Raw genomic sequence first — 24,711 nt, 5'->3', positions numbered from 1 at the left:
GGGAGAAGATCTGGATTATTTCTCTGGCTTCAGAGGCACAGAATAGATTCATGCCAGTGTTTCTAGCCCGGTGCAGGCAGCCACAGTATAATGCACATTCCATTCCTGGGAGCTAAGAGCCAAGGAGTGGGCTGTTTCCACTGAATTTGGTGAGGAATAAGGATGGATGGGGCAGAGGGAGACAGAAATGGAACAAAAATAGAGGATAAAGAAATGGGAGGAAACCAGTAACATATAAGGGTACAGAAAAATATGCACTGGTGCAGAGAGGGAAAGGGGATAAAATTGGATATTGATAGACTTATAGGGTGGTGAAAGAAGGAAGAAATAAGTGAGAGTTGGTAAATTCAGATAAATCTATGGAATGGGGAAATGGATACAGAGGGAAAAGGAGATATTAGCATGAGAAGTGGGGATGCAGAGGCACCAGAAAAATGGGGGGGGGGTATGCAGAGATCTTTAAGTAAGCCCTGGACTTTGGTTTGTGATAGCTTGTGTTACTTTACAAACTGAGACACCCCCCCGTTAGTGTGTCCTCCTTACATGCTGGTGTGTGGCGTGTAATGGACCAAAACTATGCATAGATTAATTTTTAAATTTTGGTTCTTGGCAGGGCAGTTTTCTTCAGAAGCAGTTAAAAAGCCAGCCACTGACAAGAGCTTCTCCTCCTGAACTGCATTAATAATATTTATGATTAATAATAATCAATTATTAATAGCATTTTCTATTCAGGGATTGCCTCAGCCAAAATTCTGCACAAGGAGTACTGCTTTCAGTCATTTGAGGCCCTTGGCACGTGCTTGGTTTGTCTGTCAGCAAATGCAGTAGCCAGCAGAGGATGGGGACGACAGAAATGAAGGTGCACAGGTACCTGAGGTAATACAGGAAGATTGCTATGGAAAAAGTAGGTTGCTGAGAAGTGGGGCTTTAGGGAACCCTCTAGGTCAGCCTTTCTCAACCGTGGGTCCCCAGATGTTGTTGAACTACAACTCCAATCATCGCTGACCATTGGCCCTGCTAGCTAGGAATGATGGAAGTTGTAGGCCCAAAACATCTGGGGACCCAAGGTTGAGAAAGGTTGCTCTAGGTAGACAACAGTAAAAAAACCTGGTTGCTAAGAGTGGGGACACAGAACTGGTGGTGAGAGAGAGCATGGAAAGGAGGGTGAGTTCTTAGATCTTCAGAGAGATGTGCAGCTGTGTAAAGAAAGGAGAAAGCAGGCTGTGAGACACAGAGAAAATTAGGGTGTAAGGGAAAATAGTTTTAAGAAGCATACACGTTGGAATAATAGCCTATGCTTTTCAGTGGTTAATGCAGTGATACAGTCCTCTTAGCAGGGGAAATATAGCTTTGCCCTGAAGGTAATATGAATTGTGTACTTCTGTACCAGAGGGATGTTCTAAGGCAGCTATGTTGACAGTGTTAAATTCCTAATGTCTTTTAAAAATAATTACGTCTTTTGAGGACTATGTATAACACATACATACCACTTTGTTACAATGGAAAGCTTTAGCCACCTAACACAGGGTAAGGAACTTGTGGGGCCCCCTGAAGTTACTGAACTTCAGCTCCCATCATCCCTGAACATTGGCCCTAACGCCTCGTGATGATGGCAGCTGTACCCTCCAGATGGTTTAGCTTACTAGCTTGGGGAAGATTGGTCTAGATCCTGACCAAGAAATGGTCATTTGTTACTGTACCATTGTGGCATGGCAGCCCTAAGTGAAAAATAGGTCAAGAATATGTTTGTTATTCCAGATATTGGCTTGAACTGACCAGCCAATTACTTGGCCACAGGTTTCTAGTCTCTTGGATTGTTTACAGCAAGGTGGAATACCAAACAAGGTGGAATACCAGGCAAATATGAGAATATACAGAAGGAACTGAGTAGTTCCTTCTGTATACAGTGGTACCTCAGTTGTCAGATTTAATCCATTCCAGAAGACCGTTCGACTTCCGAAACGTTTGACAACCGAGGTACCACTGTATATGTACATTGTCTGTAACTGACAATGCAGTAATATGCCCACCTCCTTAATAAGTCCCATTGTGTTAAATGGGACTTACTCACAAATAAGAAGGTATCGGATTGTGGCATCTGACTTCTATTTTTGACAGTGTTTTAGCTGTTGAGTTGGAAAACTCTTAACAATAGAAACAGTTACTCTAGCCAGCAAATAACCGGCAGACATTTTGGCAATTTCATAGTCCAAATTTTAACTTCTTCCTCTGGTTACACTTGAAGCTGGTTCTTATGCCATCCTGGGGGAGTGTTTGCCACTTTCATGTAGTAAATTTTCACACAGCTTCAATAATGCATGTAATAATAAGATCATTGGGAGGGGTGAAGGGGACGACTTCTCACCACATCAATGCCACTCCTCCCAAGGCTCTGTACAATTTCAGCATTACCTAATTTATTGGTGCAGCATGGGAGCTATCTTGCAGGAACAAGCATATCACTAAAGTAATGTAAGAGCCATCCCTATGTCTGCTGTCCTGTGCAGAATGTTTACATTGCAAAGACTGAAGGATCATAAATTCTAGATCAGGTATATTACTCTGATTACATAGCAAAGCATTCGTGACATTCATATATGCACTCATGTGGTTGCTGTACTATCTCAAATTTTCCTTTTTATTGGACAAATTGTGTGTATGCACCACTGAAATAAGATACCAAAGTTTAGAGTTGCATAGAAGGCTTTTTCATGTTTGACTAATAAGGGCAGATTCGATATAGTAACCCTTGTAAAATGTAGACTGAAATTGTGTTTACATATAGTTTCAATATGAGAAAGTTTGTTGGAAAACTTTTTTGGTAAATCTAACACACAAGCTTCATTGAAATAAGGGGGAAGGGGCTCAGAATAAGTGACAATGCCAAGTTCAGTACCCCCTTTTCAGCAACTGGTCCCATTGCCACTGAAATGATCTTCCTTCCAGTCCCAGCTGAAAATTAGAATTTGCATTCTGCTGCTAGGAATGTTTTGTAGCCATCAGTAGAACTTCTTTTGTTCTCCTCTCCTCTGAATACATAGGGGTTGTGTAGGGGTTAATCCAAAGCTTAAAGTAAATGTCTATGCGCATGCACGCGCACATATAGTAATGAAATAATACTTGTATGGATTAGCTGCATAGTATCTTCTAAAAATATCAAGTAACTTTCCCTCTAAAATTTAAGTGATTTCCTGAGAAAAGCTTTGACAACTTTGAATACTACATGTGGCCCAAACTACACAGGAACCAAGAGATCTAGATCACTGGACATTGTAATTTCCTTTTTTACAGCAGGCTGGGGTGCATGGATCTGATTTTGGTGATGAGAGCAATGGTACTGAGGGATGAGTATTTAACCTTGCTCTGTTTTCCCCTGCACAGTGTTAGCAGTTTCAGGGTAGGAGAAACCCTATGAGCAGAAGGGTTTAGAAACCTCCTTAGTGCTGCTGCTTTGATCAGAACCAGAAACTCCCACAGTTACAAAGTAAAATTGCCATTCAGTCCCATCACTGATTTCCTGTATCTTACAAAATTTAGCCATAACAATCCAATTAGGTTTCAAGTAAATAAGAGTGTGACTTCAGCCTTGCATTCCTGGTACAGGTTATGAATGTGTAATGAACTTTTATGAGCATCTCTGTGGAATGACTTTTCTGAAATTAAAGAAGAATGTACCGTGGTACCTCGGGTTACATACGCTTCAGGTTACAGACTCCGCTAATCCAGAAATAGTACCTCGGGTTAAGAACTTTGCTTCAGGATGAGAACAGAAATCGTGCTCCGGTTTCACGGCAGCAGCAGGAGGCCCCATTAGCTAAAGTGGTGCTTCAGGTTAAGAACAGTTTCAGGTTAAGAACAGACCTCCGGAACTAATTAAGTACTTAACCTGAGGTACCACTGTATTTTGTCAATCCAGTTTTAGGAAAAGCTTTGGGTTTTTTTCAGGTTAGAGTTCTGTTTGTTGTTCTTGGAGCAAATACATTTTCCTAGGTTCATTGATTTAGTAAGAAGTTGTTTGCAGATCAAAATATAGAATTCTACCTGTAGCCAAATTTGGTTAAGCTGACTACAAGTTGAAGAATCTATTTTTATCTAATTCAGCCAAATTTGACTTAAGTGAAAAATGGTTCTGCATCAGTGGTAACATCCTAAGATCACACCGTCTTTGTTGGGCAGGACACTCTGGTCTGGTTGACAGAACAGTCCAATAGTAGAAGGGAAGGAGAAATAAAATTTGCCAGCCATAAGTGTTGCCAATGGCATACTCTGGGTCAGTCAAGAAATTCACCATGGGCCTTTGCCAGACTAGCATCTCTAATCTCTTAACCATGGTTAAATTACTGGGCATAGGGCACAAGACCATATACTTCCACAATTACCAATCTCCTTTCTGATGTGAATTTCCTATGCCATTTTAACCATGGTTAAGCATGACACAAGTAGTTAACACTAACTTGGGTTCCCTCTTAACCCAACCCTGGTTTTTAGCCATGGTTAAGATAAAATCCAAAGTAGTGTTAACTACTGTTGCCATGCTTAGCTTTCGTTGACATTGGTGTTAATATCAACCTAGAAATTAGTTAGAACTTAGAACCTGCAGAAGGCTTGTGCCATGTAGGAGAGAAACTTGCTTACAATGTCTTAACTGTAGGTAAAACTCACGTCTTACATCTGCACAAGCTGTATTTCTCAAAAGACATCTGTTTGAGGTCACCGAGGATTTTCTTGTTTATTGAACTCTCCAAAAGAATGACAGTGCTACAGTACTTATTCCTAACAGTCTAGAACACTTTGCATTTTTATATATGTTCTCTGCAATAATTAATCAATTGCTGCTTTCTTTGTTCAAAAAAGGCAGCAGTTCTTTGAGAGGCTGGTAGTATTTGTCCAGATGTCAAGTGAAAAAAGCTGTGACTAAAGCAGTTGACCTTCTGCCTCCACCTCTATGCTCATGCATTAACTAACATTTAAACCTTGTGCTTGACATAAACACTGAATCTTTGCTGCCAGTTCCTAGCTCAACTGCCTTCCCAAACTGAGCCTCACATAAGAAAATGCTCTAAATGCTATAACCAAGAAGTGGCCTGATTGGCATTGGCTCCTAGCTTTTCTTCAGTTTTTAATATGCATATAACTTTGATGGCTGTGCAAGTTGACAACCTCAGGATAATACTGATAATATGAAAGACTTAAAGTGCTAGGAAACACTTTCTAGACTCCATGTATGCTTTGAGTCTTTTGAAGACAGCATATTGCAGACTTTCTAAATATGACTTCAGAACGGTGTTAGAAAGTCAGATATATAAGCTAGGGGCCAAATGGCTCCTTAAACCAAGGTTGCAGTTGACAAAACAGAATGCGTAATTGCCATTTTTGGGCAAGATGGGTCTAAAGTCTTATTTTTCGAATGATGGAATGACTGTGATTGATTATTGGTTAAACCTCTGGCTAGTTCAGATGACAACCTTGAGCTAGGTTAAGAATGTTGGGAACTTAAAGAAGTAAAGTCTCTTGATCCAGGGAAAGCTCACAAATACAGCGGCCTATTCCTGCTTCTTTTTCTTAATGGTGAACGGACCATTCATAACCTGAGAATATTCACAATTGTGAGCAGGGCAGTGCGGTAGGGTAAGTGAAGACAAGCTACAACAGTTGACTGTAATGTTGTTCACTGCCCCTACACCAAAAAAAAAGGGGGGGTTCCTGAAATTCATTCTGATTGTGCAGATAAAATATAACTGATATAATTCTACAGGATGTGGTATCAGTGTGTGAAAACAGTCCAGATCTAATGATCCTCAGGCATGTACCTCCAGTTGGTGAAGATATCAGACGCCATCCTGGCACCCTGGCATCTTTACATGGTCGCAAGTGGCCAATAGCCAGCTGCAAAATGTACCCAGTTCCTGGCTAATTTTGAACACTTCTTCAGAATCAACAAGGCCTAGAAGAGCACTCGGAACAGGTTTGATGAAAGCTGAGATTCCTAGGAATGAGAGAGAGTAACCGTACACCACACTTGCGCTAGTATAGTCCTGGCTCTCAAACTTTGAGTGCTCTATGTTAGAAGACTCACTTTGACTTAAAGTTTAAGTCTCTCATTCTAAGCCTAGTGGCTTGTAAATCCCGTTACATTTCTAGGTAAATATATCGAAGTTGTATTACAATTCTCAGTGCAAGTAAGAAAACCCATTAAGAGAGCATTGGAGGTAGGTGCTTATGTGGGAAAGGACACACTTTTATGGTTGATTGGTATGAGTCCTCTTACACGTTTTCAGAAAAAGACAGAGCGTTTTAAGTTCCATTGAATCTAATAGTGCAATCTTGTGTGTGCTTGCTCAGCAGTCAGTCTCACCAAGTTGAATGGGACTTGCTATGTAGTGTTCATGGAATTGCAGCCCAAGTAGGTTCTGTCTGTAAATGTATCTTATAAAACTAATAATGCCACTTCAGAGCATTATTGAAGATAGGAACTAAGTATAAGCTCTCTACAATAAGTCTTCCTAGCAGTCATGTTCCCTATAACTGCTTTTGTTAGACTTTTTGTTTTCTTTATTACATATGTTCATCTTTTTAGATAATTAAGATTCTTTGGATTAGAATTCTTATGTGGGCTCTGTTTCATACGGAGATTTTGTTTGTACTTAACCTGTATAGATGTGATGCTTAGTAACGGATTTTGCAGTTCTGCTGCTGTATTTAGAGAGAGACTGGTTGCTTAGTTACCTTTTTTCTTATGTGGAAAGCCGCCCAACAACAAAAATATAGATTCGGTTAAAACTGTAAGTACTCAGTATTTATCTGTATCACAAAAGTACCCTGAGATATCACATGTATTTTTCTAGCACCAGGTATTAGCTAGACTTGTACTAATTAGCAGTCTTGTATTGCAATTAAAAAGGCAAGTTTTAGCTGATTGTGGAGAGAGGATACCAATATCTGTGAGGGTAAGAGTGCCACAGATAGAATGAAACATTTCAAAGGTGATTAAAAAAACCTTGTGAAATGCTTCATTTTGGCTACCTAGTTGCCACCAATATAGATGTTACAGATCCAATAGAGCCCATCTATTTGCCAGTTCAGAGAGTATGAGTTGCCAATATAAGCCAATAGTCATTTATCAGTCTAGATTATGTCCTGTATTTGAGCCTTTAATTTTATTGTGTTAAGAGTTTGAATAGCTATTTCAAATCAGAGCATTCCACTCCTGTGATTTAGTGTGTTGTGTAAATTATCTTTTGCATTGTTACCATGATATGAAACGTGCCAGACTGGATGACTGGATTTTATTAGCAGAATTTCCACACTGAGCTGTAACAAAACTATACTACCATTGAAGGTGTGGCTAAAAGAGCGTATTAAAATGGATTGCCTTTTCAGTATTTTTACATGATAGCTTCTAAAATGTACTTTTCCATATTATTTACCAACATTGATTAACTTCAATAAATAAATTGCAAATCTTGAATAATGTGTGCTTCAGTTCCATAAATCAGGAGTTGCCAACCTGTGGCCCACAAAGGCCTTCACTGGTACCTTATTTTAAGCCTCTCACCATCCTAGAAGGAAGGGTACATAACAAAATGTGCAGGTACCCTTCTAAGCAATTTCTTTTGGAGCCTTCTACCAGTGTTTTTAGTCAATGAATGAAGCCAGAGCTGTGATTGATGAGTGGAGGGAGTTTTTTGGACACCAGGTGAGAGGAATCCTCAGGGTTCTGATATCTGCTATTTTGTCCTCCTTTTCCTACCTGAATCATATTTGCAAATCTATGGAATTTCTGTAGTTTGTCCTTCCTTTTCCTTAGCACTTTTCTTCTGTGGTAGGCTCGTCTGAGATCAGGCAGTTACTAGAATTCACAGAAAATAATTGTGGGCAGATGTTAAAGAATTCCCCACAAAGGGCAAATATCAAAACTTTGCAAAGAGGCATGTCTCCTGATGTTCAGGAGCTAAAGATCAGGCAGTCATTAGGAATGCAGTGTCTAGTTAACTTGCAGTACAATAGTATATTTGTCTACTCAGAAGTAAGTCCCTGTGTTTAATGGGGCTTACTCCCAAGTGGCTGGGGAAACCCAGCCAGATGGGCAGGATATAAATAATAAAATTGTTATTATTACTACTACTATTACTATTATTATTGTTGTTGTTGTTAGTGAGTACAAGATGTCACCATAGAGTTGTATTGGGAATAAAAGGGTTGCTGGCTGTATGGCAGACAAAAATTCAACAGAATTGCAGAAGCCTTTTCTGTTATGGAAATGCAGTTATGGGGAAAGCTTCACCATGACAGAACCCTTCTCTAATTTTGTGTTATGTCATGCCTCTTATGGCAGCCATAAGAGTGGTGCACACAACACTCTCAAAATTAAAAATGTGCCTACTGGTCCAAAGTGGTTGATGACCCTTGCCGTACGTGGAGACCACTTTTTTTAAACAAGTTTTGTTCTCTTTTTTTGTAGAAAGCTAGTCTATATAAGTAGTCATTTTTAACCACAAGAAGTGTGTCCTCGGTTTCTGCAAATCAATACTAGTTCTATGAGCATAGACAAGCTCACCCAAGAATATAATGGAAGACTAATTACTAACTTCTGTAGAGGTTGAAGTTCTAGTGTTTCCCAAACTCAGTAGACTAGGCATGGCCAAACTTGGCCCCCCAGCTGTTTTTGGGACTACAATTCCCATCATCCCTGACCACTGGTCCTGCTAGCTAGGGATGATAGGAGTTGTAGTCCCAAAACATCTGGAGGGCCGAGTTTGGCCATGACTGCAGTAGACAAAACTGACTACTGCCAACCGCTATTAAACAAAAATCTGGTTGTGTCCCCTCATTCTTACGAGGGTTCACTGAGTAAAAATTTTCAAAGCATCTTTATACTATGCATAGTAAGTGTATTAATCAGAAAAAATAAGATTAAAAAGGACTATTTATTATTTAGTTCTGTGCCAAACTATCAAAGAAAGAAAATTTGCATTGTTAAACCATATTTATTCCTAAATCTTGTGTGGTGGGAATGAACCTGTTGAATTGGGCTGCAGCCACCACTTCATCAGAGAGAATTCAGGAAGAAAGGAAAGGATGGTATTTAAGGACATATATTCCTTTCCTCTTAGATTTGATGCTAATGTTTGTTAACTTACACAGCAAGTGAGCTATAAGGGGCCAAATCTTCAGAGGAACAAGGATGTCCTATTTCTAAAACAGATCATAATCAATGTTCAATGAAGCACAATATGTCAAACCTTGCTACCCCCCCTCCCCTGCCCAAAAGCAAACATTAGGTTGTGAATATCTTGTGTTGTACAAAAGAATTCTAATGGACAACTTAATTTTCCTTGGCTGTAAAAATGAATCTGATACTAAATTAAATCCAAACATCTTGCATGTTTTGCTTCAGTAGTTTAAGATAGAAGTTATTTTGAGTTATTCTTGAGTACCTACTAACACTTGGAAAGTATGATAAATAACACCACTCGGGTATTATAATAAATAACAGTATTAGATTTCAACTCTAGTCTGCAGTTTTAAGATCTCATGCAAGGTTTTGTGTTTTTTCCATTAATATAAAAGTGCAGACTCCTTACTTGTCTGATTGTTCTTATTGTAATAATTCTAATCATAACAGTAAAGAGAGAAAAACAAATCTTTATGTAATTATCACCAGAATTTGTTTTATATATTGCATATTATTTTGCTCAGGCAGGTATTAGTGATAAGACTACAACAGATCACGACAAAAATGATAAAACATTTTCTCCTTATTACTCCCAACAATAAGGTAGTGTGTCATGTACATTATTTCAGTATTTTTTTTTAAGTGCTCCATTTTTCACAATTGTCTACCTGTCTTCCTTCTCTGACTCTTTATTGTGTTTGTGAGTCTGATCACATGCCCCAAGTTCTCATAAGCCATTCACTCAGTGGAGAAAGTATTATTATTAATTCAATTCATTACCTGCTAGTTTACTTTTGCTGAAAACTGCATAGTGAAGCCGCCAGATACACCTCTGTGGGGAGGGTGTCCCCACTGAAAACTCTGAATGGAGTGGAACACCCAAGAGGTCTCCCTCTGCTGATCTTGGTACCCATGTTGAAGATCTGTAGGGAAGGAGACAGTCTTTTGGGTATTTGGGGCTTAAGTTGTTTAGGGTGTTGAACACTAACACGAGCACCTTGAATTGGGCCCAGAAACAAACCGGCAAGCACTGCAGCTGTTCTAACACAAGGGTTATATAAGGTCTAAATGGATCTCCAGCCAGTAATCTGGTCACTGCATTTTAGACCAGTTGAAGTTTCTGAGTCCTCTTCAAGGGCAGCTCCACATAAAGCACATACAATGGATCAGCATGGAGTGCATTGGTTCTGTCCAAAGGGGGCCTTCAATGATGAACCAGCCAGAACTGTGAAAAGGTACTTGTAGCCACCTGTGCCTCTATCGACAGTATTGAATCCAGGCTGATGATCTGCTGTTTCCAGGGGAGTACGGCCTCTTCCAGAACAGGCTTTCTTTCCACCTCCTCAACATGGGAACTCGGGACACACAACATAATTAATAGCTTTCCCATCAGAAGCTTATAACCATATACCGTGGTACCTCGGGTTACATACGTTTCAGGTTACATACACTTCAGGTTACAGACTCCGCTAACCCAGAAATTGTGCTTCAGGTTAAGAACTTTGCTTCAGGATGAGAACAGAAATCGTGCTCCGGCGGCGTGGCAGCAGCAGGAGGCCCCATTAGCTAAAGTGGTGCTTCAGGTTAAGTACAGTTTCAGGTTAAGTACAGACCTCTGGAACGAATTAAGTACTTAACCCGAGGTACCACTGTACACTGCAGTCAGTAAATGAATAATAATTTCAAATTCTCAAACAAAACTGTGTTTGACATAACGTAATTAAAAACTGGGTCATGGTGGTATCATATAATCCTATTGAGGCCAGCTAGAGTCATAGGCTATAGATCAATTGAAAAATGCATGTGCATAAAGTGTGCAGGTTTTAAATTGGTTTGCTAGTCAGCTTTTGTTTGTGGCTGACCCTTCTACCAAGTCCTGTAGCATGTGCAGAGAACTTTGTGCTACCGCTATGCAGGCCTTACACCTAGAAAAGGGTTGTGGGGAGACAACTCTTTTTTGCCTTTGCGCTAGACTTTTTGAAGAGGGTGCTAGTAGTGCCTGCCAGTGCCTAGCTAAAAAGCTAAGTGGAAAAGGATAGTTTTTACACACAAAAACACACACTCACTGTGTTCTGTACATTTCCTGAAGTACATTTTCCTCTCCCTGAGCATGCCATTATTTGCAATTCACATAGAGCAAGTGGAACAAATGTTCCAGGAAATACAGTTCTTATGAGAACAAGAGATCTAATATTTTAAACAATACTTTAATATTATAAAGGGGTGGGGAAAGCTGTAGCTTTTAAAAAAGTACATTAGAGCTCAGAGGGAAAGACGTGAAAGGAAGGGAGATAGTAACTTCTATAATTTATGAACAGTCTTTTGTGCCTACACTGATAAAATTGCTACCACCTACACAAGAAGACAGGAAATCGCTGATCATATGAAAGCAGCTGTATAGTCTAGTCTTATTGTGACTAAGGCAGTAGAAATGCCCAACCTACATTCTCTTATTACATGAAAGTACAGAAATAGTTTCATCATACTATCCTCAAGACTCTCTCCTCTTTCTGATTTCCAATGGGAATATTACCATAGAACTTGCTATCCAGCTTTCTTTCCTTTTTCTCTTCCCTCCCTTCCTTTCTCAAACCTTAAGTACCCATTGCTGGAAGCTTGGGGGCATAGGAAGGCATGAATAAATTTTCATGTTATTTCCCCAAGTTTCTCAGAGTGTACATCACAGTGGAAACCAAGTTGGCCTAATTTCAAGATGGAGGTGGTGGCGTAGGAAGAGGCAGCATTGGACAGAAGTGACAGGGTTTGAAAGGGAAGCTGAAGAGTTCGGTAATCAATTGAAGCTGTATATATCTGGTGAGAAAGCATGTGGATTTTGGATTATCAGGACAGGGATGCTCAGTTAGGCTTCTATATGAGATAAAGCAATTCAAGAAAGACAGAGGGCCTTCTCGGTAGTGGCGCCCAGCCTGTGGAGTGCCTTCCCATCACATGTCAAAAAGATAAATAGCTGTACAACTTTTAGAAGACATCTGAAGGCAGCCTTATATAGGGATGTTTTAGATGTTTGATGTTTTATTATGCTTTTATATTTGTTGGAAGCCACCCAGAGTGGGTAGGGGTATTATTATTATTATTATTATTATTATTATTATTGGAAATATGACTTCATAAAAAGAAATATTGTACCTTATAGCACAGTATTTGATCCTACAAAGCACAATCCTGATATTCTTCATCGTAACTTCATTACTTTCACCGCTCATGTAAAATGGGTCATCAGCACCTATTTTTTTTTCCAGTCGTTCATCTAGGAAAGGGGTCAGCGGACTTTTTCAGCAGGGGGCCAGTCCACTGTACCTCAGACCTTGTGGGGGGCCGGACTATATTTTTTTGGGGGGGGAATGAACGAATTCCTATGCCCCACAAATAACCAGAGATGCGTTTTAAATAAAAGGACACATTCTACTCATGTAAAAACACGCTGACTCCCAGACCGTCCGCGGGCTGAATTTAGAAGGCCTTTGGGCCGGATCCAGCCTCCGGGCCTTAGTTTGCCTACCCATGATCTAGCACAGTGGTGTCCAAACATTTTTCAAAGAGGGTCAGATTTGATGAAGTGAAGGGCCGTGAGGGCTGACCAAAGTTTTTAACCTTTTTTTAGGATTGAGCTTTTTTTTAGGATTTTATCCCAGGAAACTGCCACAGGAGCCGGATTTAAGTTGCTATGTGTCTTTTTCCTAGCATGTTCATGTGGTTCCTGCTACAGATGTGTGTGCCTTAGGAGGAGCAGAGATGTTCTTTCTCAGCTTTAGTTAATGTAGTTACTCAGTATGCTAATAATTGCTTAAGGTATGCTCTTTTAAAAGTGTGTTTTAATCCCTTCTTGCGTACTTGTTCTCCTACCCTGTCATGTGCTTTCTTGCCACTCGTTTACTCTTCAGACCAAAATCCATAAGCCATCAAGCTGTATTATACAGTGGAACAGCGACATTTACTTAGAGCCACAGATGAATGGATGTTTGTCACTGCATAATTTTATCTGTTACTTAGCTTCTATTTAGAGCATGCAGTAGTAAGCGGTAAATCGCATCCACCTGAGCATGAGTCAAAAATATTCTATGTGCATTCCAGCTGCAAAAGGCTGTTCCTTCAGTTTAGTATTTGGGCAGAGCTTGTTATCTAAAATCACTTCCTTTAAAAAAAAAATTGTCATTTTTAATATGAATCATGAACATCCTGATCCAGAGCTTTTGCACTTGTGTACGGTAATTTATGGTTTGTAGCGATGCACTATTTTTGTTTTTTAAAACAACATTGCAATAGATACATTTATTTATTTTTATAATTTACTGGCACTATAAATCACTTCAGCAATGAATTAGAGAAAGTACAATAATCAGAACAAGCAGGCTATAATTATCACATGTCAACTCAACTACCAATGTTATACGGAACAAATGAAGGTGAAATTTTCTTACTAAAACAAGCCTCAGTAAGCCTTAGGGCATGCAGGGCCTTACACCACCCCTTGCCAGAAAGTGCTCTTTTTTTTTCTTCTCTAACTATTCATGCATTGCAGAATGTGAATGTGATAAGCTGAAAGTCACCTTTTCGATTAGTCCATTGGGGCACTTGTAAAAAATTAGTAATGCTACAGGGACAGAAAGACATTTCATGTAGGCTGTACATTTTGGCCTACATCTTAACTTGAAGACATGCTCTCTAGAGCTTGCCAGTAGAGAGAAACTTACGTAATAGTAATTCAGCCACTTTGTTATATTTTGTACAAGGGAGTATAATTACCCTAATGCACTTCATGTATGTTGCTCTTTAAAATAAAAATGGTTCTGTTTAAAACAGTGATCTTCTGTGAACAGTTTTAAGCTCTGATAGAATATTATTATTATTTATTGAATTTATAACAGAATGACAGAAATGTTGAGTTGGAAGGGACCACAGGGGTCGTTTGGTCCAACCCCCAGTGATGCAGGAGCCTTTTGCCCAGGGGTCAGCAAACTTTTTCAACGGGGAGCCGGTCCACTGTCCCTCAGACCTTGTGAGCGGCCGGACTATTTTTTGAAGAGAAAAAAAATGAACGAATTCCTATGCCCCACAAATAACCCAGAGATGCATTTTAAATAAAAGGACACATTCTACTAATGTAAAAACACGCTGATTCCTGGACCGTCCGTGGGCCGGATTTAGGAGGCGATTGGGCTGGATCCAGCCCCCAGGCCTTAGTTTGCCTACACATGCTTTTGCCCTTCGTGGGACTTGAACCCACAACCCTGAGGTTAACAGTCTCATGCTTTGCTGACTGATGCTTTAAACAAAACACAGCTCACAACATCTAGCACATTTTCCAGCTGCTAGCTTTACGCTGCAGTCTTATTCACACTTATTAGGGAGTAAGCCTCATTGAACTGTGCTTCCCAGAACTCCTCCACGCAACCACTTGGCTCACCGGCCATGCTTAAAGTGCAAGTGAGAACACTTTAAAATCGCAGAAGCAGCAAGACAAATTAAGATTTTGAGATAAATATCTTAGAGGGGGGACATTTGAAAAAGCAATCACATTTATGACATCAATGGAATCTCTTTAAACATCTGCCATCTGATCTGCATGACAGAAGTAGATCCCTTCCAAATTCAGAGGAAGGTTTGCATGTGGAGTAGGTTCTCCAGCAGCAGAAGACAGGACTGAAATGCAGTCCAGATAAACTATTTGCATTTCCTCATTGAGGATATGAATGGATGAACACAAAAATTAAAAACTGAAAAATAAAGCACATGCTTCCCTTAGTCAAGCCTATTGAGTCACAGATTTGTATTCTGCTGCAACATTTAGCGCTCACGTGGCCTATGAAAGTAGAAATCAATTGCAGTTATTCTGCGTAGGGGGATTAGTCTCCCGTACCCTACTTCTGTATAAGGCATTATGAGGCTCTTTCCTTTCTGAATATCCATTTTTTTAATGACTTAAAGTGCATAGACAAAGGATAGCATTTCAAATTAAGCAGTAAGCCGAATTAAGACAGTTTTCAAATGGGTATCTGAAAATGTGAGTCCAAAGCAATGCTTTCTAAAGAATCTTTACCGAATGGGATGATATCATGGTCATCTTGTTGTGTCTCAGCTTGTTGTAGCTGTCTGGTGAAAGATTGTTACCAAGATGCTTGTGACGAAGAAGAAGGTTGTTCATGTCTTGCTTGAAAGTCTTGATCGACATCAAATCAAGTTAGTACTTGCTGTGGTTGGGACAACAATAACACCACCACCTTGTTTGGAAAGAAGGACTCAGCAAAGGTTCTTCTTTCCAGGTTTATTTTTTCAGGGACATAGCTAGCTTCCTCTCATTAGTACTGTGCCTGTGGATGTACTAGACTAGAGGAGACTACTAGAAGCAATAGCTTTCCCAGATACTGCTGTGCAGCCCAAAGAGCTGTTGAGATGCTGTTCGTTATTGTTAAATCTGGTTAGTGCTCTCAAATAATTAATCCATAGACAAAGGAAGTGGTCTTCTGACTTGGGTTTGGGAGCTTCGCACCACCAGATGGGTATTGTATAGGTCCACCCGCTTGAAGAGGCAGAAAATAGCATCCTTTCCCCAGATTTGGGCTTCTAGAGGGCAGTCCCATTTTCTGCCTTGCTTGAAGTTGAACATAATTTTCAACAGCTCCTCTGGCTCAGCAAAATTAAAGTAGGGGAAAAGCAACACACTGCATTCAAAGTAGTAGAGTAGAGGGCACTTAGCATGTTTTTTTTGTGGCTAACCACTTAAATAAAATATAGCACTATCTCCTCTCACTGGTTTCATTTAGACATAAAAATAATGTGTTAAAACCACTCTGGGATTAGCGCATCTGTTGGATCTCCGGATTTTCAGAATGGCTGGGAGGTGTCAGCTCAAGGATGCATAAAGTTATTCCGGTTATGGAAGGGAACACTTTTTCATGGATATGCATGTTTTTGGCTAGTCCTGTGGTTTTAATTTTGGTATTCCAAGTGTGGAAAATCTGTGTTGTGTCCCAAACAGGGAATGATGATTTCAAAAGTACTGAATCAGTTTTCTGCAAAGGGTCTGAACAGGAAAGCGCCAAAGCTTCTGACAAGCTTAGCATCAGAAGATTCACACATGTAGTCCTTAAAATGGCAAGTGAAATTTATTGTTGAGAAGTGCAGAATTTAGTTAGCCCTTCCTGCATTTGGTTCTTAAAGTTAGCTGCTGCTATTCAAGGCATTCTTAGAATACTTTGGTTCCTGAAAATATTCGTTCAGTGCTTTATACTCGTCAAAAGGCAAACAAAATTTACGGATCATTAAGAACTACATTTAAACTAATAGGTTTATATAGCAGAAATGATTCAAACATACATTGTGTGCCTTATGCTGGTCGTGTCACTACTTTGCGCAAGCTGCGTGACCTTACTGGGGAAAGTATGAAGAAAGGTAGCAAAGGTTAATTGACTTGTTGAATGCCTTCCATAAAAAGGTATACTAAACAGATGAAGATTGGGAGCTTGGAAAATACATAGCTTGGGGCATATGGTAAAAGATGGTATTTAGAAGTAATCCAGATGTTCTTACAGGCTTACAAGTCACCACTCGCCTGGTAGTCTGTGGAAATAAACTCTTATGGGCACTGAAGGGGTTTTTGGGGTGTTTTATTTTTTGTAAATAGTGTGTTGTGATTTCTTTTTGTACTATAGACATGTAAAAGAGGTGCATATGGTTTAGATGTATTGATTACAGTGGTACCTCAGGTTACATACGCTTCAGGTTACAGACTCTGCTAACCCAGAAATAGTGCTTCAGGTTAAGAACTTTGCTTCAGGATGAGAACAGAAATCGTGGTCCAGCAGCGCGGCGGCAGCAGGAGGCCCCATTAGCTAAAGTGGTGCTTCAGGTTAAGAACAGTTTCAGGTTAAGTACAGACCTCCGGAACGAATTAAGTACTTAACCCGAGGTACCACTGTAGTTGCATTTGTGAACAGTGTTTGAAATTCGTCGGTCGCCGGTCACATTTTGTGACTTGGCAGCCGGCCTTTTGCGACTGGATGGAGATGTCCAGGTGAGGTGCCACCCTTGGCACCCAGTGTCTCCACCTGCCTTGCTGCAGTTGTGTTACCCTGCAGACTGCTTGATTCACCCAGTAGCAAAAAGAATGTGTGTGTGTATTGCTGCTGGTCTGGTAGCGGGGCAGCAGCAAAAAAACTAAAAAGTGCCTTGACATTTTGTTTTGGCGCCCACAACCTAGGTCACAGGAGCCACATGGCTCCTAGCATTCCTATTGCAGTTTCTAACACTATCTTTACAAGACTAATGTGTTGCAAAACATATCTGCTAGTAATCACATGGTGATCAAATGTGCAAAATGTGAAAAGTGGTTCTTATTTGGAAGGAAGGCATACGTTCCCCCTTTCTGCTTCCTTTCTTCGCCAAACCTTTATCAGGCATTACAAATATAAAAGGTAAAGGTACCCCTGCCCGTACGGGCCAGTCTTGACAGACTCTAGGGTTGTGCGCTCATCTCACTCTAGAGGCCGGGAGCCAGCACTGTCCGCAGACACTTCCGGGTCACGTGGCCAGCGTGACGAAGCTGCATCTGGCGAGCCAGCACAGCACACGGAACACCATTTACCTTCCCGCTAGTAAGCGGTCCCTATTTATCTACTTGCACCCGGGGGTGCTTTCAAACTGCTAGGTTGGCAGGCGCTGGGACCGAATGATGGGAGCACACCCCGCCTCAGGGATTTGAACCGCCAACCTTTCGATCGGCAAGTCCTAGGTGCTGAGGCTTTTACCCACAGCGCCACCCGGGTCCCTTTATTACAAATATAGACCATCATAAAACATCCATATATAAAAATTTAAATATATACAAATAAACAACCTTTTAAGAATATGTAATAACGAGGATTTTCATTGGAATTTCTTCCTGCGAAATAGTGCCATTCTTAAGAGATACTATTGATAACAGCTCAGCCACCCTTGCAGATACTTCCGGGTTAATGTCAGACAGGTAGAATGGCACAATGAAAATATCAGATTCTATTTCTATCTGAGTTTCATTTTATATATATATATATAAAATAGTACCTCAGGTTAAGAACTTTGCTTCAGGATGAGAACAGAAATCAGGCAGCAGCGGCGCAACGGCAGCAGGAGGCCCCATTAGCTAAAGTGGTGCTTCAGGTTAAAAACAGTTTCGTGTTAAGAATGGACCTCCAGAACGAATTAAGTTCTTAACCCGAGGTACCACTGTATATGTCATGCTTCAGTGTAGAAGCGGCAATGAGTGAATTGAACAGATAACCATCAAATGTCAAACTGATTTCCCCCCCCAGACAATATGCCAGCTCCTGAGCAGACGTCTTTGGAAGAAGGACTGCAACAGACCACCCAGGAACCTTCTACAAGTCCGGGCATGGAGACAGAGGCTACTGCCACCACTATTCTAGCTTCTGTAAAAGAACAGGTATTGTTTTGTTTTGTTTTTAAAAGAAATCTCTCTCTCTCTCTCTCTCTCTGTGTGTGTGTGTGTGTGTGTGTGTGTGTATGGCTTCTTATATGGGTGGGTTTGAGTTTCCCAAGCCCAGATATTAAATATTAAGCACACTGGGCTGTCTTGCTGTCACTTCGAGATATAATGGTTGCTTTTTTTCCTCAGGCTGAGCAAGATTTCGCTTTGTCCCATTGCAGGGTGGATTTGATTTAAATCACTAGTCAGTAAGACTTGATTTAAATCATATTTTTTTACATAAAGACTCGTTCTTGCTGGTATAATCTTAATATTTACAACTAGAGGAAAGGTTTCCTTTTTGGAGTAATAAATTTTCAGAGTAGTTTTTACAGTTATATCAAAAATTACTGATTTGATTAGAAATACATAGACAGATAATTATGAAATGATGGGGAGATTTAATAAGTTAATTGTTTATATTTGGAGAACTTTTCTGCTGTACTTTATTGGAAGGAGGAAAATAATCATTTCTCTAATAACAATTTTAAACAATTTATTTAACTAAAACAATAACAGTATAGCATATGTATCCATGTTTGTTAACTGATGTGGTTAAACAGTTTTTTAAAAAAAAAACTTAGACTGAGTTTTAGCACACATTAAAAACTTAAATCCTTATTTCCTGATGAATAGCCTTTGGACTATAATGTAACTTAAATAGAAAACTATCTTTAGAAAGATTTTTCCTTTGAAAGCATTTTATTTTAAAAATCCAATTTAAATTCAAAAAAATCCGAGTTAAATTTTAAAAATCTGAATTTTTTATTTTTAAAAAATAATAATTGATTTTTATCCACCCTGCCCCATTGTAATAATTTTCACTGGAAAATATTTTGTACTGTAGTAGTAGCAGCAGACTGTGCTGGGCATTGACACAGGAGAGTCAGGTTGAGACTCCCAGTAAAGCTTTTAAGTTTGCTTGATGACCTTGGATGAGACTCTCAGGCCAACTGAAGTGTTGTCATGAAAGATAATTGGAAAGTACTTTGCATAATGCAAATTCCTATACAAATGATTTCATAAGATGCTTGAGTGGTACTTGGCAATGCATAGTCAAAAAAAGAAAAAGGGGGGGGGGAGAGAAGGATAGTGGAGTCCAGGGACAATAAAATCTAGTATTGCTGGTGTAATATGAACTATCTCAAGGCTCCACTCCATTCTTCTGAATGAAACGTCTCTTTCTGAGAATGAACAACTCCGCAATGAACCAGCTCAAACATAGTCAGTGTAGTATAGTGGTTATTGTTGGGCTAGGATATAGGTTGGGCTCAAAGGCCTATCTGACAGGGCTGCTGTGAAGATATGATGAAGCAGGAGACCCATGATATTGCTACCTTGGAGGAAAACCAGGATATGAACGTGGTATAGAAATAAAATAATAGACCAGGCATAGGCAAACTCGGCCCTCCAGATGTTTTGGGACTACAACTCCCATCATCCCTAGCTAACAGGACCTGTGGTCAGGGATGATGGGAGTTGTAGTCCCAAAAACATTTGGAGGGCCAAGTTTGCCTATGCCTGTAACAGATATCCCTAAGGACCAAGACAGGATATGAACCTGCAGACTTATTTACATATAAGAGAAAGGAATCAAAGTCTCTTTTCTGCACTGAAAAGTAAACTTTTCTACCTTTTAGGTACATCTGCAAAGCTTTGTTCAGTACAATTTGGTTATGGGAGCCTCATTTCCTTAAAGGATATTAAAGCTTTTTGAGCCAGAAGTCATCGTTCAAGTGATGTGATTTGCTATCGGAACAAGAGTATTGTTGCCATCTAGTTTCTCAGTCTTTGGCACAGAACAGGCGTGAAGCACCTTTGGCCCAGGGGCTGGATGTGGCCCTACAGGCCTTTGTATCAGGTCCTCAGGACTCTGTCCAGGCTCTGCCCCTCCCCAAGCCACACCCCTTTCCAGTCCTGCTCCACACTCTCCCTGAGAATGCTTTTGTGTGCCTGGACTGTTTCCTTGAAGTGTGATCATGCCTCTTGCTTGCTTGATCATGCCTCTCTCTGCTGAAGCCAGGAGAGTCTTGCTCTCCCGGCTTCAGCAAAAGGAACCTGAAAAGGAACCTGAACTCGCGCTGCGCTCCGAAGGCTTCAGGCGGCTATCCCTGAAGCCTGGAGAGCGAGAGGGGTCGGTGTGCACCGATTCCTCTCGCTCTCCAGGCTTCACCAAAAGCAACACAAAACCTCTGGGGCGCGGAAGGAGCGCTCCCTCTGAGCTTCGGAGGCTTCGCGTTGCCATCGCTGAAGCCAAGGAGCCTGCATTCACTCCATAGGACGCACACACATTTCCCCTTAATTTTTGGAGGGGAAAAAGTGCCTCCTATAGAGCGAAAAATATGGTACATTCCTCTGGCCCTGCCTACAATGCTGTATGCTGCCCCCCAAAGGTTGCCGAGCCAGGAATGTGGCCATTTGCCTGAAGAAGCTTCCTCACCCTATGACAGAGCTCTCTCTCTGTGTGTGTGTGTTTTCATGTGCTCCTCCTCCCAAAATTAAATACCGTTCAGCATTGCTGCAGTTAATATACCAGAAATTATCTAGTTATATCAAAGCTGCAGTGAGTTTTAACGATGTCATGTAGAACTTGGCCACATGATCCTTACAGACTTCTGCTGCCTACAGCTGAGAGTCACACCATTCACAAAAGGAGTGAGTTTGCGTTAGACTAGAGTTTCAGTGCAAAGCATGTTGAAATTCCCATGAGGTGCTAGAAACCACAAGGAGAGATTTAGAAATACTTTATAAAATCAAAAAGAAAGCTACAGGATGTTTAGAATAGTTTGACAGGATTGATTTGGAGAAGTCAGAAGGATGCTGTGCCTACTTTGTGTCCTGCCTTTACAACAAAGGAAAGCTGCCAGGGCTTTTGGAAATATTGATGGGGATGGTAAAGCATGTCAGGATGACGCTAGAGCACAATGTGAGGTGGTGTCAGCAGGACTTGACAATCATGCAAGGATCCTGAAGTTTAGAATATCTTCCTCTTACACATGAAAACTTGAGTGAAAAAGCCTTATTTCCTTATCATTCTGAAACAAATCTGCTAGTTAGGCTTCCCTGTCTAAGAAGGTAGTGACACACATAATAGAACCTCCTAGGTGCTTACAGATTAGTTGATAATTGATTTTCAGTCATCAGTAGTTATGTATTAGGGGTAATCATGAGAGAGCAACATGGTTTTCCTTCATGCTAATGCATTCTGGAAGGCAGGAATGCAGTTAATGTATTTATTATCTGCAAGGCTTTTGACCTAGTTAAATATGACATGGCCATAAGAATGTTTGAGGAATGTGCAGTAGAAAAAACTTCCATATGATTGACATGCAGTTGATTGTAAAAAGGCATCATGGAAGATTGTGATATTTATTAGTTACTATTATACCAAACTCTTCCTCTAAAGAGCTTTGAAGTGGCTTAAATATATGACTCTCAAGATTCCTAATCTGCAGTAAAACTTTACAACATCTGGTGGTGGTAAGGGTGAAAAGTTCAGTAATCATCTTAGTATTTTGAATGGTCTACATGCTACACCAACTATTCTTATTTGAACATGACTTTTATGACACTGCTTAATGCAGGAATGGTGATCAGCACTACCTTTTCTTACCTGTGTCCCACAATAATGTATTGGAATCACTTTGTGTCTTCCCCTTCCCTTGGTACAATTTCTTTGTATGTCTAGTTATGGCAAGTCCGGTTTTCCCAGGTTTCACTAAATCCTTGCTCTGTAATATTTATTATTTGTATAGAACATAGATGGGCAACTATTTTGCCCTGAAGGACCGAATGGATTGGTGGGTGAATGGTCAGGGCCACATGCCAGAAGCATGACTGGAGGCAGTAGAGCATAGCTTAAGCCTCTTCTCCTCAATTGTTGGATCAGATGAAAGATCTGGGAGCAGGGTGGTTGCCTTCCATGCGCATCAGGATGTAAGTTGTGTTACATTGCCTTGGTGAGAAGAGCAACCAATGAATTAAATAAATAATAATGATATCAATAATAATAATCAGGCCTAGGACATCAGCAGGTCCCCCTCACCATCCTGACCTGATGGATCCTAGGTGCTGGCAGTGATGGTTCTGACCTTGGCCTCCTCCCGCTGTTCCCACGTAGGTGTGCATAATCCACATGTCTATTCAGAAACAAGCCCCATTGAATTCAATATGACTTATTCCCAGGTTTGGATTGCAGCCTAAGATGTAAAACAATTGCTTCTTATTAACCTGTTGAGAGGAGCTTATTGGGTTCACCAGGAGCAGTGTAATTGCTTTGAAAAGAGTTTAGGTAATTGAAAGTACTGGTAGATACTGGCTATTATCGAATGCTTTGGGTTTTTTTTAAGATTAGTGTTAAAACCTGTCCTTGGTATAAAGACTATCATCTTGAATAAATGTATTTTAACTGAGTCACTGGGAAGTGGAACTGTTCTCCATTTATAATGCAAGTTTCAAAATAGTAGTCAGTAGTCCCAGATTGTGCACTTGAGGCACATGAGTAAGTAAAAAAGATAAATGGGGATCCTTGTCTCTTCCTTGGAAGGGAAAGAATCAAGGGCATTAAGAAATTGCATGCAGTTTTTGAATATTCAGTCTTCTATTGATATTGCTATGCCAGTGTTGGTAATTAAACACTCTTCCTGTATGGCAGAGAGCCCAGAGCTGAATGTTTTCCAATATAATTATGTACTTTTTATTCAGCTCAAACTGAGGCTACAGTGTTGTTTGTGCTTGCCTCTTGAACTTCCCTTTATTGCAGTTAATAATTCTTATTTACAGTGGACTTCTATTTGCAAAATAATTAAGGCTGCCACACCTTAACTATTTAAACCAACTTTAAAGGTGTTCATGTCAATTTTTTTTTTTTTAATTCTAAGCACAGTTGTTGTTGTTTTTTTTGTTTTTTAAACGAGTATGGTGGAGCAGGGAGAATGGAGATGCAAATTGAACCTGAGAATAAAATTCTAAAATAAGACCTGGAATTGCTTCAGGGTAGATATATGAAATCCACCTTTCTCTTGCCACACAATAAGTCTAGCTCTTGTCTTAATCAAAGTGAGCTTATAGGCGAGGGGCTTAAAGCAATATATTTTTTGGTTTGGTTTCTTTGTTTACCTTGAATGTAATAAGGCTGTCAGCCGGCATGCAACAGGATAACTACAAAATAATTCCAGGATAAAAGCCAAGTTTAGCCAATGAAAGAAGAAACAAAAGTCCTGTGGCATCATGAAGACTGAGAATGTCATTATGGCATGAATTTTCATGAAGCAGTTCTCTTACTTTATAAGATGCATGAAGACTGGCAAATAATATTTATACAACACACCCATGCCTACTACTCGTTCCTAGTGGACATGGATGACGGTTTAACTATTTTGGCTTTGTATTTAAATTAGTATATTTTTGTATGAAAAACTTGCACCTCTCATGAGCAGGAAAGTTGATATAGCTGCAATAATGACTTTCAGGATTATAATTTTGTTTTTGAAATAGACAGCTAGGAATTGCTGCTGGGAATGAAATTATAGATCTGTGGGATGACTGCTTCTATGCATATGTAAATACTACGGTATCAGCAAATGAGCTGTTGAATTGGCAAGCTGAAATGAACGATGCCTGTTGGGGCATTGTGTTCCTGTTTATCATAAAGGAAAAGCTTTGCTCTGACTATAGCAGCTTATTCTGAATGCAAAAACAAAAAAAAACCCAATACATCTTTTTTCAAGGTTTTTTTTGGCACTGAAGAAAAATTCCAGCCTCCTCTGATTCATTCTCATTCTCTCGGGGGGGGGGGTAGGGGTGCATATGTAGAAAGGTATTATGAGCGCACTAAGTTGCTAGCTCTGTAGCTTCATGAACAATGACTATCAAGTTTTTTTCTGATAACTTTGGATGCATCTTTACTAGACTACTGTTGATAGGATAAGGCCAGTTGCTTATTAAATACTTCGGTTGGTGTTGTTGGACAGATTCACACTCAGGACTGGAGGAGAGAGCCTGCAGAGGGTTCCAGGCTGTGATCTCAAAAGAATGGTACCAGACCATTATCATT

The 24,711-nt window shown here is 40.1% G+C and overlaps 1 protein-coding gene across 15 annotated transcripts in view; it reads left to right on the top strand.

Moving 5' to 3' along the window:
• PKP4 (plakophilin 4) overlaps positions 1 to 24,711 on the top strand; it is an 89,564-nt gene that overhangs the window by 5,564 nt on the left and 59,289 nt on the right. For all 15 annotated transcript variants that reach the window (XM_083406345.1, XM_083406343.1, XM_083406340.1 and 12 more), the window contains exon 2: positions 18,484 to 18,614. In XM_083406345.1, coding sequence (XP_083262471.1) covers positions 18,489 to 18,614 — 126 coding nt within the window. In that variant the 5' untranslated portion in view covers positions 18,484 to 18,488. The remainder of the gene's footprint in view (positions 1 to 18,483; positions 18,615 to 24,711) is intronic.

Source organism: Podarcis tiliguerta, assembly GCF_965153285.1.
Source record: "Podarcis tiliguerta genome assembly, chromosome: 1".
Taxonomy (NCBI): Eukaryota; Metazoa; Chordata; class Lepidosauria; order Squamata; family Lacertidae; genus Podarcis; species Podarcis tiliguerta.
The sequence above is the reverse complement of the archived record's forward strand: the minus strand, read 5'-3'. Positions and strand labels throughout refer to the sequence as shown.